General features: G+C 37.9%; 1 protein-coding gene across 1 annotated transcript in view; it reads right to left on the reverse strand.

Moving 5' to 3' along the window:
- TMEM182 (transmembrane protein 182) overlaps positions 1–13386 on the reverse strand; it is a 55672-nt gene extending 42286 nt beyond the window's left edge. The window contains exons 1-3 of the mRNA XM_058534381.1: positions 12745–13386; positions 12412–12511; positions 10524–10622 (exon numbers count right to left, since the gene is read on the reverse strand). Coding sequence (XP_058390364.1) covers positions 10524–10622; positions 12412–12511; positions 12745–12876 — 331 coding nt within the window. The 5' untranslated portion in view covers positions 12877–13386. The remainder of the gene's footprint in view (positions 1–10523; positions 10623–12411; positions 12512–12744) is intronic.
- Positions 13387–14965: the final 1579 nt, after the last annotated feature.

The following is a 14965-nucleotide window of genomic DNA, read 5'->3' on the forward strand; positions in this document are numbered from 1 at the left end:
TTGAAATACTTAGATGTAAATCTAACAAAGCACATTCAGGAGTTGTTTGCTGAAAACTACAAAATACTAATGAAAGAAATTATATAATATCTAGATAAATGGAAAGATTTATTGCATTCACAGATTGAAAGACTCAACATACTAAAGATTTTAATTCTCCCCAAATTATATACAGGTAATTCTATCATCCAAGAAAAAATGTTTTTTTAGATACAGACAAGAATATTCTAGAATTTATGTCAAATGGCAAAGGATCTAGAATAGCTAAAATAACTTTGAAAAAGAAGAACCTAGTGGGAGGAATCACTTGACTCAATTTCAAGACATAAAGCTAAAGTAATGAAGTTGGTGTGGCATTGGTAGAGGGAAAGACACATAGGTCAATGGGATAGAATACATGGTCCAGAAATAGTCCCACACAAGTGTATATGACCAACTGTATTTTGACATAGATGCACAAGCAATTCAATGGAGGAAAGGTAGTCTTTTCAACAAATGGTGCTGGAGCAATGGAACATTCATTTGAAAAATAATAAGTCTTACATCTTATACACAAAGTGAGTCAAAATGGACCATAGATTTAAATGTAAAACATAAAACCACAAAACCTTTGGAAGAAAACAGGAGAAAATCTTGAGGACCTGAGGTTTGGTAAACAGTTCTCAAATATGACACCAAAAAGTATGATCCACAAAAGAAAAATCCCATAAATTGAACTTGATCAAAATTCACAACTTGTACTCTGTGAAAGACCTTGTTAAGGTGATGAACAGACAAGCTACAGACTGGGATAAAGTATTTGGAGGTGACATATGCAATAAAGGACTCATATCTAAAATATATAAAGAATTCTTAAAACTCAAAGTAATAATAATAATTCAATTAGAAAATATGTTGATAATTATTAAAGCTGGGTGATGGCAATGTTTGGGCTTATTTTACTCTTTTCTCCATTTCTGTAAACGTTTAAAAATTTCTATAATAAAATAGTTTTAAAAAAACGGGAAAAAAATGGAATCCAGGACTAACATCTTTTAAGGTAGATAGCCACCTAGACATAAGTGGTTTCTGTTTTGTTTTGTTTTGTTTACAAGTGTTGTCCATTTTAATAGATTTCTTTACTGGTTGTTAAATAATTTTAATAGGACCATGCCAGAATCAGACAAATTTTCACCTCCTAATACCCTGGTCTTACCATCTGGAATCTAGCAAACCTCCTCACTGGGCTCCCTAATTCCACCCTTGCCTCTCTAGAGTCTGTTAACAAAACAACAACTAGAGAGATGCTTTTACAATATGTATCAGGTTAAAACCCTCCATTAGCCCCCATCTCATTTCATTGAGTATGCGCCAAGTTCCTTACACTGGCCCAGCCTCCCCCACACCCTCTACCTCTGACCATCCCTTCTGCTCTCCCCTCACCCACTTTTCTCCTGCTGTGTCGGCTTCTTTTCTGTTCTTTGCACACATCAAGCACGTCCCAGCCTCTGGACCTTTGCATCTGATGTTCCCTCTGTCTGGAATGTTCTTCTTCCAGAAATCACATGGCTCATTCCCTCACTTTCTATATGTCTCCACTCAAATATCGCTTTCTCAGAGGCATGCTTTCCTCTGACCACATTATAGAGTTCTAATCACCCCCACCTCTGCCACGCCAGGCCCCTTAGTCTCCAGGCTCTTTCCATGTTGTATGTTTCTCTGGAGCACTTGTCATCTTCCAATGTACTATATAATTAACTTGTTTTATGTTGCTTTGTCTGTCTCCCCTCACTAGAATGGCAGCCCCGCAAGGGCAGGGATTTCCACCTTTTTTTTTTCACTGCTGCTCCCCAGAACCTAGAACAGTGTCTGGACATAGTATGTGCCCAATAAATATTCGTTGAGTGAATTTTAATTAATATTACCAGATAAATAGAGGTAAATCTTGGTCAGTACAGATGGCAATATTAACTATCTTGTACTAGGATGATGGTGATCATGATAACGATAGTGAACATTATTTATGAAGCCCTTACTCTTTGCCAGAAACTCTGCCAAATGCTTGATATGGCTACACACACACACACACACACACACTTCAGAGAGCAGGAAGCGTTTCCCAAGGGAGAAGCTGTGATGAATTCGTGTGCCCTGTGATGACCCATGTTCAGTGCTCTACGTTGGTGCATCGCCATAAGAATAGCGGACATTTATTGAATACCAGCTTCATGGCAACCACTCTGTATCAACTGTATGAGGTTGATACTATATTTATCTTCCTTTTACAAACGCGTGTGGTGAATTTTGTGGAAATCAAGAAGCCAGGTCCAGGAAGTGGGTGCTGCATGTGGTGAACACAGACACCTTGCCTGACAGCCCAGCTTGTAACCCCCATAGAACCCTTACCAAGAGCCAGACCCTCTGCTCAGTCAGCACTCTCTGGACAGCACCCATCTAGTCCCCGAAAGATGGATTAGGGAACCATGACAGCCTCGCTGGATGGCAAAGCTCCACTCAACCCAGGGCTGTCCAACTCAAAACAGACACCACCTTGTCTATGAGGCTTCCCTGGTCACCCTCATTAATACTGAGACCCCTCAGCACACACGCCTTCCCCTTCTATTTCTCTCCAAGTACTTGACAGATTTACTTTCTTTACTTTTTTCCTCCCCGCTACAATGAAAGCTCGATGAGAGCAAGACTTGAGAGCTGACTCTGAAGCACCCAGAACAGTGCTCAGCATACAGTAGGCACTCGATAATTTTCTTCATCAAATCTAGTTAATTCTCTCTTCTGAGAAAAGATCTGAAGCTTGGGGCAGAAGCGATAACGTTTAAAGATAAGACAGGCCTAGAGGATCTCGTGCTCCTTTTTTATTGAAATATTCTGCGTGAAAGAAGGTAGAAGGAAACTAACCATTATTTCTGTGCTCTGGGGCCTGGAACTGGAGCTGGGCGCAGAGTGTAGGCCGCACGAGTACAACTCCAAAGAGCTTCGCCCTGGTTGGAAGTGTTGGGAAAGAATGTCTGGAATGTCCCAATGGTTCTCATCAGAGGTAATTTTGTACCCACCCACCCCAGGATATTTGGCAAGGCTTGGAGACATTTTTGATTGTCACAATTGAGGGGTGCTACTGGCATCTAGTGGGCAGAGGCCAGGGGTGCTGCTAAACATCCTACAATAGACAGTCCCACAACAAAGAAGTATCTGGCCCAAAATGTCAATACTGCCGTGGTGGATAAACTGTGTCTAGAGCACCAGGAGGATCCCTATCATTAGAGGAGATTTCTACTTCTGAGCATGGCTGACATTTTCACAGACATCACCAGAAGCCTCTGTAGAGGCTGGAGCCTGTCCTCTGTGAAGGGAAATCAAGCCACGCTGTTGTCAATAACCACAGTCTTGTTTCAGAAAGCAATTGCCCCCATTATTGGAGGGATATTACATAAACTGCCAACCAGTCCTTAGATGCCCGTGAATAAATTATAGAGAACATAAAATAGCACCCTCTGAAAAAGTGATTTTTAATCACAGCTTAGATGTTGGGCCCTGTCTCCTCACGAGCTGCAGCATGTGAAAACTGAGCAAGCTGCTCCGTGAGCGGCACTCCGACCTGAACACAAAGTAGCCTACGCTGGGCTCCCAGATGAAAAATCAGCCAGAAATCAGGAATTGCAGCCACGCTGTAATATCAGGCTGGGTCTGTGGTCATGGCTGCGTGATCCCAAATGTTTGAATGAATAGTAGGAAATTAAGTGGACGTTAAGGTGTTTCCAAACATCTAGGTTCTTAAAATTTATGACCAAAAAAAAAGAGACTGAGTTGTATTTTCCATTAAATTTTGCAGAGTATGACTTTTTTTCTACATAACTAAAGCAGAGCAGAAGTGTTTAAAAGTATTTGTGAAATTTAAGACAATGTCCAGAATTACCATACAGGACCACCAAAAAATTGGTAAATAAGATCCAGCTACACCAGCATAATTGACCTGTAAGTTTGCGGGGGGGTGGGGTGCATCCCATCCCGACTAGATTAGATACCTGTGACATGTTGATATGTCTCCTCAATTATTTAAGAATTTATATTTATATTAACTCTAGACTCAAATCTTAATTGATTTCTGTGCCGTTTAAAACTGTCGAATCTAAGGGCATTCATGTTTACATTTTATCTCGCCTTGTATAGTACAGCAAGAGTTTGTGTGTGCACGTGACTGTCGCGTGAGGACCGTGTACCCTCTGTAACGCTGTGCTCTTTCCATAGCTATCCCACGGCCAAGTGCTGGCTAATTGCAAAGGTCTCGACTTCCTCACTGCCCACTCCCTGAACACCCAGTGCGAGCTTTCACATTCCCGGCATTCTGCTGCTCCACTGCTTTGTGAGGATCACTGCTTCCTGACTTCTCCTTTGCGAGAAGAGAAGGACGACGAAGCCTGAGTAGGGCTTGACTCTCAGGAGGATCAGTCAGGTGACGGAATGTGTAGGAAAATGGAATGGTTCCCTGGGGGAAGACTGGCCTTGCCAGGAAAAGAAGGCAGGGCCCTCAGGTCCAATCCAAGGGAATGGGCGGTGAGCAGAAGTGGGATACAGAGCAGAAGGTCTGAGAATTTCAAGTCAAACCAGCAGGGCATGTGGGTTTAGATTTAGACGGAGGTGCCTGGAAAGAGTTGCCTTTATGGACCTCTATGGCTGAGCCCTTGGTGGAGAGGAAGCTATCAGGGGCCACCAGAACTTTTGCATTATCAGCATGGTATCCAATTCCTTCTTGCTCCCTTCTCATTCTCATTCATTCTGCATTTGTCCTGGAGGACCATCACCTCCCTCCCAAGACTCTCCCCTCCACCAGTCCCTTTGGCAACACACTAGCCTGCTCATTTGCTTCCTTCTCGATGCTTCTTTCTCTTTCTCCTTCGTGAACTGTCTCTGCTTCTTTCCTTCTCCCTCTAAGTATAATTGATATTTTACCGCCTTATTTCCTATGATGTTTTTTCTCAAAGATTATGTCTGATATCAAAAACCACCTCTGCAATTCCTCATCAGTTTCTGCTGTGCTAACTAATGTCTTTCAGGAAAGTCAGTTTTGCACATCAGGCTACTTGCTGAATTATTTCCAACTTGTGTTCCACCATAAACCCAATTTTAATATGTTTAAATCCAAACTAAATCTCCATCCTCCACTTCAAAACACGTCCCTTCTTTTTGATTGTCATAGTTCTGTCCTCCTTACAAATTTTCTTGTTGAAATCGTTCACAGTTCAGTACTGGTTGATAAGCAATTTGGTACTATCACACAATAATGACAACAAAGAAAACCTATCCCTATCTTGTGATTCACCAGTCACACTTTTGGGAATGTAATCTGAAGAATTAATACAAATTATGAAAAATGTTACAATCATAAAATTATTTTTGGTGTGGAAGTAGCAACTAACATATTTAAAATTTGAGAAACCATTAGGTAAGAACATGGAGAAATGTGTGCTAACTTAAAAATAGAAAAGTGAGATATACATTTGTATTTACAATAATTAAAACTATATATAATATGCATATAAAAAGGAGTGGAAAGAAATATACTAAAATTATATTTATTGTTTGGAGGGAAGTGACCATATTACCTTTTATTCTATACTGTTTCAAACAAATTATACCTCTTCAAAAGGAAATTTCTCCATCATCCTAGATTCCTCCAGCTTTCTTTTGTTTGGCTACTGAGTTTTACACATTAACTCTTTAAATATCATTTACATCCATTATTCCCTTTTCATCTTTGCTGTCCCCTCCTCGTTCAAGCCCTGATGACCTTCAGCCAGGATTACGACGCTAGTCCCTTGAGGAGGATCCTGCAGGTTGATCCACTCAACACTCCCTCCCAGCCCTTCTCCCTTCCCCTGCTCCACCGTAGTGGCTACAAAGCCAACAACGCCACGTCCCAGCCTTTCTCTGATGAAGAAAGCACTGGCAGAAATCTACTGGTGAATTCTCGGGAGCATTCTGCTCTTGTGAAAATGGAAGAACATGACGGTGACTGTCTACCAGTCAAGGATGGTGGGCGAAAAGGTTGAAAGAGCCTGGGTCCCCGGCAACATCATTATGACATCTGCTTCTGAACCTCTTATTGTGGGAGAAAAATAGCCCTTATTTTTTACTTACTGTTTGTTTTCTGTCACTGACAGCCTAATGTGCTGCTGACTAATATCATGCCTAGCTCCCTTCCTGCTTCTAGTCTTACGTCATTTACTTCACTCTACATTTTTGTATCAGGGTGAAGGATGAAAAGAGCAGGAAAGAACACTAAATAAATAAATATTGACAATAAAAGCAAAGGACAGCTGACGTGAAAACGATGTTGAAAACCTAAAAAAAATAAAGAGTATATAAAAAAATTTTTTTTAAAGTAATCTAGGTCCATTTAGTAAAGGTTTAAAAACTTCCTACACACATCAGCAGTTACTTAGGGCATCAATATTAGAACCACAGAACAGGATAGTAATGGAGACTCTCAAGAAATATTCATTCTACAAAAAATATTCAGTCTATAGCGAATACAGTGGCAAGCCACACATGAAAGACTTCACTGCCATGGAACTTAGAGTTGAATTGGGAAGAAAAGATAAGAACAAAATAATTATGCAAGTAAATAGTTATAACCTGTGCTATGAATTATCAAATTAAAGCATGGGTTTTATAAAGGAGAACCTAGTCTAGTCCAAGTGTTAGTGGGGTGGAGAGCCAGCAAAGAAGGCTTCCTCAGAAAACTGAAGTTTGAACAAAGAGGATAAATCTCTTTGCTTGAGAAATGAAGGGGTGAGAGGTTGGGAAGAGAGGAACAGCATTAGGGGAGGAGGAATGGCACATACAAAGGCTCTGGGGCAAGAAGACAAAAACTGATTCTGAGGAACTCAAAGAAGATCATGGTGGCTAGTCTGTGTGTGTGTTTGTTCCAACTGATCAAGAAAAGGTGAAATTATGTTCAATATATTCTGCTTAAGAAGAAAGCCATGTATGAAATTTAGTTTTGAAAGTGTCCCACTTAGAAAAATTAAAATCAAAATAGTCTATTGCTGAAAATACTTACTGTAATTTTTACATTGCCATTCTACACAAATATTTAAGCATCTGCTGAGTACCAGGCACTATACTAAGTCCTGGGGATATAAATATGAATCGGTTACATTCTGCGCCTTCAGGGAGTTGCAAAGATAATGAAGAAACTCAGGTAAACAAGTACAATTAAATATAATTAGCACGTTGATGGAGGCGTGGTCAAAGGCTATGGGGACACCAAAACGAAATGATTAATTCACTCAGGGGTTGAATTATCCTGAAAACTAATCTACATTCAGTACTTCATTACCAAACGATACCAAATAAACGAACTGTGACTGAATTTAAGCATGAAACAAACCAGAAAATCTAAATTCTGACAGATATCAAAAGGTAATGGAATTGTTTAATGGACTTCGAAGTACACATTCCTACCTCAAAAAAACACTTCTGAGAATTAGATCACCCACTCTAGACTTGGGCAACCATTCAAACAACTAGCTTTGAGCATAACTGAATTTTAGAATATGTGTTTGAGATTAAAAAAAAAAATAAAGGAGAGACTGAATTAGACCTGACTGTATACACAGATCAGGATTAGATAGAAAGGTAGAAAAAGCCAACGTAAGTTTAATTTGTTCTTTTGTTGAGGTCCAACTAAAAGATTTATACTTAAAAAGATTTAATAGTAAGCACTAAAATTAGCTTTTCCATTCACTTTAGTTTATAAAAATTATCAATAAAAAAATCCGGAAACTTGGCCCTTTACATTAGTTCTGCCAATGATCAGCTGTATGAAAACAGTCACATGGATTCTCTGAGACTCAGTTTCCATATTATGAAATGGAATAATTTCATCACTAGCATCCAATGATTCTAAAATAGTTGTTTCCAGAAAAATCATATACGACTATATTATTCTCACTGATTTCAGTATTGGCTAATTGTAATTGTAAAAACTCAGGAGAATACAAAGCCATTTTACCAATAATTTGCCAGGCCAGGATACATCAGATTTTAGAAGAAATACTTTGAATTTACCCAAGATAAATTGGCAAATGTATAACGCCTGATAATTATGAAGCTACATGAAGCCAAAGAGTAGTTCTGGAGTCTAGTGAAGACTATGTGGTCTCATTAACTAAGAAACACACACTTTCAGTCAGGTAGAATCCTTTTGATAAAATCCATGCCCTTCTCTTGCATAAAGAAAACAATAGAAAAAAAAATCACCCAAATATAATGTCTGAGATCATCGTACATTATTATAAAGATAAATGAAACGTGCATATACTATTTCTGTTGCATGACATACCTCTTCCTATCTCAGTCATTTTTACTAAAAGTGTTTGATAAGGTGGCTTAAAGTGAATGTTACAATATGTGTGCCAAAGAGGAGTTTGACAATTAAGAAAAAAATTGGAATATGGTTTTGTCACTAGATCCAAAACATGACACAGTTATATGCAGTGCTTCATAATAATTCTAAGTGTAATTGCAGCATAATTTTTTCTGACATGCATTTACTATCCATTTCCATCATGATGATTATGTATATATTATGTTACCTTGTTTTTCAAGTTCCCCACTCTCTCCTTAAGGGGCAGACTTTCCAAGTATGTAGATTCATTTAAAAATATATGGTGCCTATAATACCTATCTCATCACAAGACCTCAACATATGAATATCAACAACAACAATACTAATATTTATGCGAATACCTCATGTTCTGGAAAGGCAACCTTGTACTACTTCTTAGTTCATTTGATAAAAGTAAGAATGTAGGGAAGGGATACTTTTCTATAACTTTTAGTAACATGAAATGGTTTATCTTGCTCTTTGCCATGCCATCTCTTCTCTCATCAGTGAGAAGGTCCTATCATACATGATGCAGGAGGCTCTGACACATGTGAATGAGATGCCTCCTGCAGTTTTTAATGGGAAACAGCATCCACACCACACACGTTTTCAAGACCCACAGCCACAGTCCTTCTGAGCACAAGCAACCCTGACGGATAAGCAGGGCTACATGTCAGCTCATCTCTTTTCCCATCCAGACCCCACACCCGCTCCAGAAAATGTCACGTTAATGATGTGATATAAGCAAATGCTATATTCTTTGACAAACTTAAGACAAAATTATAATTTATGGAAATACATATTTTACAGAAAGATGAAAAAATGGATGAAGGATGTAAAGATTTGCTAAGTTCTGTGATGGTTCATTTTAGCTTGGTTAGACTATGGTGCCTAGCTATTTGGTCAAACACTCATCTAGATGTTGCTGTAAAGGTACTTTTTAGATGTGATTAGCTTTTATAATTAGTAGACTATAAGTAAAGCAGATTATCCTCCATAATGGTGGTGGGCCTTATCCAATCAGTTGAAGGGCTTAAGAGCAAAGACTGAGGTTTCCTGAAGAAGGTTCAATTCTCCTCAAGACTGCAACACAGAAAGTCTACCAGAGTTTTCAGCCTTCAGACTCAAGATGACAATATCATCTCTTCTCTGAATCTCCAGCCTGCAGGCTTGCCCTACAGATTTCAGACTTGCCAGCCTCCCACAGTCACATAAGCCAATTCTTTAATATCTCTCCCTCAGTCAATCAATCAATCTATCAATCTCTCTCTCTCTCTGCCCCACCCCCACCCCCACCACCCTCCCTCCTATATACCTCCTATTGATTCTCTGGAGCATCCTGACTAATATAAGTTTATTCAGAACGTTAAATACATTAGGTATTCTCTTTGAAAAACAAGTATTTTTTTGCTCTGTTTGTGACATTGGTAAATTCTGTACAAATCCTTGGTTTTAAGACTAGGATAAACACCCTTTATTAAAAACTTCATGAAACCAGCTGAGAATTAAGTTGACATATTGAGCTTATGTACTTTCTATTAAACTAGATTTATGTACTACATATTTTGTACTTTCCATAGAAACTCAGTTTACATACTTTTTATAGAACAAATAGTATGAAAATACAAAAGAAGCTAGGTAATCACAACTCCCAGTTAACAACATCTGCCTACCCTATGGGCTATCACACATAACAAAGTCCAGTCATGTTGTAGAAATACAGTAGCATAGTCATATTCTCATGTGTAACAATTTCAAAAAAGTGTTCTAAAAGCAGGGTGTATATTACAATATTTTCAACTGTAACACTAGTTTTAGGTCAGTTAAACCCTTATGAAGCAATTCTTCCTAATGAACATCACTATTTCCATATCAGAAAACACAGTTCTAAAACATTATAAGTAACAACTAAATTACAATGGCTTTACTTCTAGACCAAAGTTATATTCTATTAGAATTATAAATGATTTGTTAAAAATGATATCCTATTCTTTTATATATAGCAGATTGATATCAGAGAAAATGTTGAAGTTATAGATGTTAAACTATATTTTAGTTGCCCACAAAAATTTTGTGGTGGACATCTTTCAGAAAGACAAGTCCCTCTCAGAGGCATTCTGAGGGCAGAGGTACTTACTAACTGCAGAGTCATAGGAGGTAGAATTGTGCTCGCCTCTCATGAAGGGATATGGCGACAGGTAGGCGTGCGTGCAGTTCTTGGACGGTGGCTGGTTGGCTAGGAAGGAGACCAAAACAATGGTATTTGTTATTGGAAGCTGAGTGAAGACTCTAGTTCCTAATAGAACAGAAATATGGGATCTGGGGGTACACAAGTTCTGTGATGGTTAATTTTATGCATCAACTTGGTTAGACTATGGTGCCTAGTTGTTAGGTCAAACACTCATCTAGATGTTTCTGTAAAGGTACTTTTTAGATGTGATTAGCATTTATAATTAGTAGACTGTAAGAAAAGCAGTAAACCTAAATAAAATTGCCAGTTAGAGCAATAAATTCAGAGAATCGTTGAGTGAGGGGGAAGAACTTCCTAAAAAAACTCATATTGAGAAGGCCAGGGGACCTGGAAAGGGGAGGCATCCAAAACATCTAGCTCATGACATAATTCAGTGCAGAGAATGTCCTTAATATCACCTTAAAATTGAAGGCACCATATTTCATTTATTTTCACAACCATACTCTCCAGTTCCTAACATAAGGCCTAGCACATAGAAAGTATTCCAAAAATAATCGTATTCAAAATCTAAAAAACTTAGATTTAAACTTGATCAGTTCCAATTGATACACAATTTCTTCTATATTCTATTTTTAGGGAAAAGATGGAAATACAAGTTAATAAATCAAATGCATTTTTAGCATTTGAAGAAACTACAAGAAAGAACTTTTATGCTGTTTGAAAACTTGAAGATTTCGTTGTGTACCTTTTAAGGAGGAGTGAAATAGTATTCCTTTCTCTAAGTCCTTGGCAAGATCTTCCTCTTGCACAGTCTGACTTACTCCACTTTACCAAAGTCTAAATAATTTTCACTGGCAGACTCTGCATGCTTACTCTCCTCTCCAAAGTGACTTTAAGGTAGTCTATCAATTATTCTCAAAATGTCATTTTATCGTTACTTTGTTCCTTTTACATATGCCAACTTGCCATCAGCTTGCTTAAGTCTTCCGTGATTTCATATTTTTATTATATATTCCCATAATCTTGACCATTGTATAAATACCATACTTTGATTTATCACAGGCGTATTTGATAAAGAGACTAATAATTTCAACCAACAATAAGCTTTAGGGTAATAAACAGTTCTTTCGTTGTTGGATGCAATAAGATAAAGGCTAGCTATTTTCAATAAATACATTTTCAAAGAATAATACAATATAGGAAATACAGTTAAAAGAACACATCGTATTTTTAAGAAGCTATTCTATTTCAAAAAAGAACTTTAAAGTTTCTATGAGAGGATATAAACATCAAAAGCAAGGCATTTCTTGATATTGGTCACAACCTGGTTTCAGCCCAAATAGAGCAGACTTTCATCTGCTGCCGCCGGTAATTAAGTTTCATTATGAAAAAGATTTTTTTCAACTTCGAAGCCACGAATATAAAATAATACGCCTCTATTTCTAGATTTTTAAATTTGAGCTTTCAAGGGTTTATAGCTAAAAAAATTAAAACACTTGTGTGCAACATAGCAACACCAGACACTCAGAAAAAATATTACAGATAACAACTGTTTTGTTTGTTAGGGTTAGTGTATTTTAAGTGTGAGCAGATAAACAGTAGATAATTCAGTTTTGCTGTAAATATCTTGACTCCTATTTTACGTTAGAATAAAATAATTATTCCTATAGCCACTTCTACTTACTGAAAAGGAATCACTTCATAAACCTTTTGAAGACATCCTACTGAGATTCTACAACTAGGAATCTAATCCTATCTTGTAAGTGACGTGTACTAAATAAGAAGTTGTTCATTTTTATTTTAAAGAAGGAAAATAAAGCTAAATTGCACTTACTGTACCAGAATTTCCAGATATTGGAATCGTTCCCTTCCACGATCCCATTAAACCAACACCTCCAGAAGAAGCCTTCATGGTGGAAAGTGACATTCTCTATCTGCACAGAACACAAACGAAGTAACTTGCTGTCAACACAAGGAACATAATCTAAATTATTACATCCAGGAGAATTTTTAAGCAATTGTATTTTATCCCAAATAATGATGATCAGTAGCTTTCTATGTATCTCTTCTATGAAGAAATAGACACTCCACTGCTATTCTCTGATTTCAAGAGGATACATAAGGCTATCAGTACCAAATACATCAATATTTTGAAGAAGAAACGCACATTCTGTTCACCTGAACACTTCCCCACTTCAGTCGCAAGTAGCCAATAATCCGATCCAAAAGCCACCAAAAAGAGTAAAACCCCCAAAGCACCAAAGAGAGCCCCAAAGAAGATGGCGATATTTAGTCTCATTTTCAAGTCACTGGTTTCCCTTTAAATAAAATAAGAATTTAAAAATAGCAGACACCCAGCTTTTCAACCAAAAAATAAAAATAAAAAGTTTTGAGCAAGTGGAATCTTCTTGAGAAGCCTCTCTTAGCTCATGTGTTAATGGCTTCTCACTCACTCCTAGCTGGAGGATCTGTACTCCCCTTTGCTCTCCCCTGGAGGGACTCCAGCCCAGCAGCTGAGAATGGCTGGCTATTTTAGGATACTGATTGAGGAGCTGTCTCCCATGGGGATCAAAAAATAGCTGACCTTCCCCTGACTGTAGAGAGAAGCATCAAGAGCTGGCTAGAATTATCATTATTGCTCTGGGTAATCCATAGAAGTGGAAAGAAGATGAAATGGTATGAAGTCATTGACAGTATTGGCCCAAAGTCTTAAGTGTCTGAACAAGTTCCTTTTACTCTACAATGACCATTACAACCCCACAGACACTCAGGACTCTCTTTGAAGTCATATAAATCATGGCTAGAATGAACCACAGACTTCTCATGAATACAATTGAAGTTCTAATTAATTTTTTAATTCCTTTTAGACATTTTTGGGATAGAAAATAATTTATGGGTCAAATGGTCTAACATAACACTGAGTACAGTTCAGATTTATAACCTAGACATTCAGATGTGTACTTAAAAGATCAAGAATATGGCAAAATAAACTAAAGTGTAGAAAGAGTGCTTTTATGCAGCATACACTATTGACATAAAAACAGCACTTTCTACAGCAGCTCCCAGATCTTGTACAAGTTGTTCCAAATGCTCCTCCCAAAAGTGAACTGATGAAAAAAAAGTCTTAAAAATATACTGTTTTCTAGATTAAGACGAAAGAATCTGGTCTACTCTTTCTTTTGTTTTCTTCATTTTAAATATCCAACTTCCTCAAATTAGGAGTCATGCTTGATACCCATACCACCTAATAGCAAGGAATCTACACTTTCTTCATGCCTTGTCTCTCCAGTTCATTTGTTTTTCTTTTCACGTCTGAATATGCCAGTGAGTATTTTTTTAAGTATTTGTGTAATATTGTAAAACTTGTCCTGTGCCTATGGTTATTGTTTTTTATATTCTCAATAGCAACATGGGTGACTGTATCTTCTAAAGAAGCATCTGAACTCTAACAGCTTCCATCACCACTTCTTTTGTTTGGCATGGGATACATCAATTCTTAGATACCGATTTGGAGAAGGCAAAAAAAGATGACTCTTTAGCAAGGATGTAGGGCCTTGCCCATCTCTGGCTATATGCAACTGGAGGTGCCCAAAGATCGTGAATGGAATTTTAAGTCACAGAATCAGTGACTGTGAGGGTTAAATGGACTTTGAGAGTATGTCTCAGCTGATCCCTCATCTAATGCTGACATCTCCATTCATCAAGCCATGACATTTCCAGCCTGTTGCATTTAAGGACATCAATGATGTCCGCACAGTTCTGCCTTAATTTCTGCCAAAAGCTGCTTCTCTCAAGTTTCCAGTATTAACCCTATTCTGTCCTCTGAGATTGCACAGCACAAATTTAAACCCTTTGTCATGCAACAGAACTTTTTGATATTTTGAAGAAGCAATCATCTCATGCCTCCTCAAACTGCAACCCCCACTCCACCCCAAAATATAGGTCTTCTTTTTTCTAAGCTAAACGTCCTGTTCCTTTAAGCTTCCCTTAGACTGGCACAACTCCAAATCTCCTTGCTGTTCTGGTTTTTTGCTACAATTTTCAAGTACTTGATTGAAGTGAGGCATTGCAAAATATCCGGGGTATAGTAGAACAACTTAATACCACCACTTTTCTTATTTGGATGCTGTGATAAGCAGAACAATGGCCTCCCAAAGATGTCCACACCCTAATCTTAAACATAATCACAAAATCTGTGAATATGATACCTTACATGGCAATATCCTGGGTTATACAGGTAGGCCCAATCTAATCACTTCAGTCCTTAAAAGAAGAGAATCTTTCCTGACAGAATGGTCAGAGAAACAAATGTGACTCAGAAAAAGGGTTGAAGAGTTGCTGGTTTGAAGATGGAGGAAGGAGGCCACAAGTCAAGGAATGTGGGTAGT

Source organism: Diceros bicornis, chromosome 40, assembly GCF_020826845.1.
Source record: "Diceros bicornis minor isolate mBicDic1 chromosome 40, mDicBic1.mat.cur, whole genome shotgun sequence".
In the NCBI taxonomy this organism is placed as follows: domain Eukaryota; kingdom Metazoa; phylum Chordata; class Mammalia; order Perissodactyla; family Rhinocerotidae; genus Diceros; species Diceros bicornis.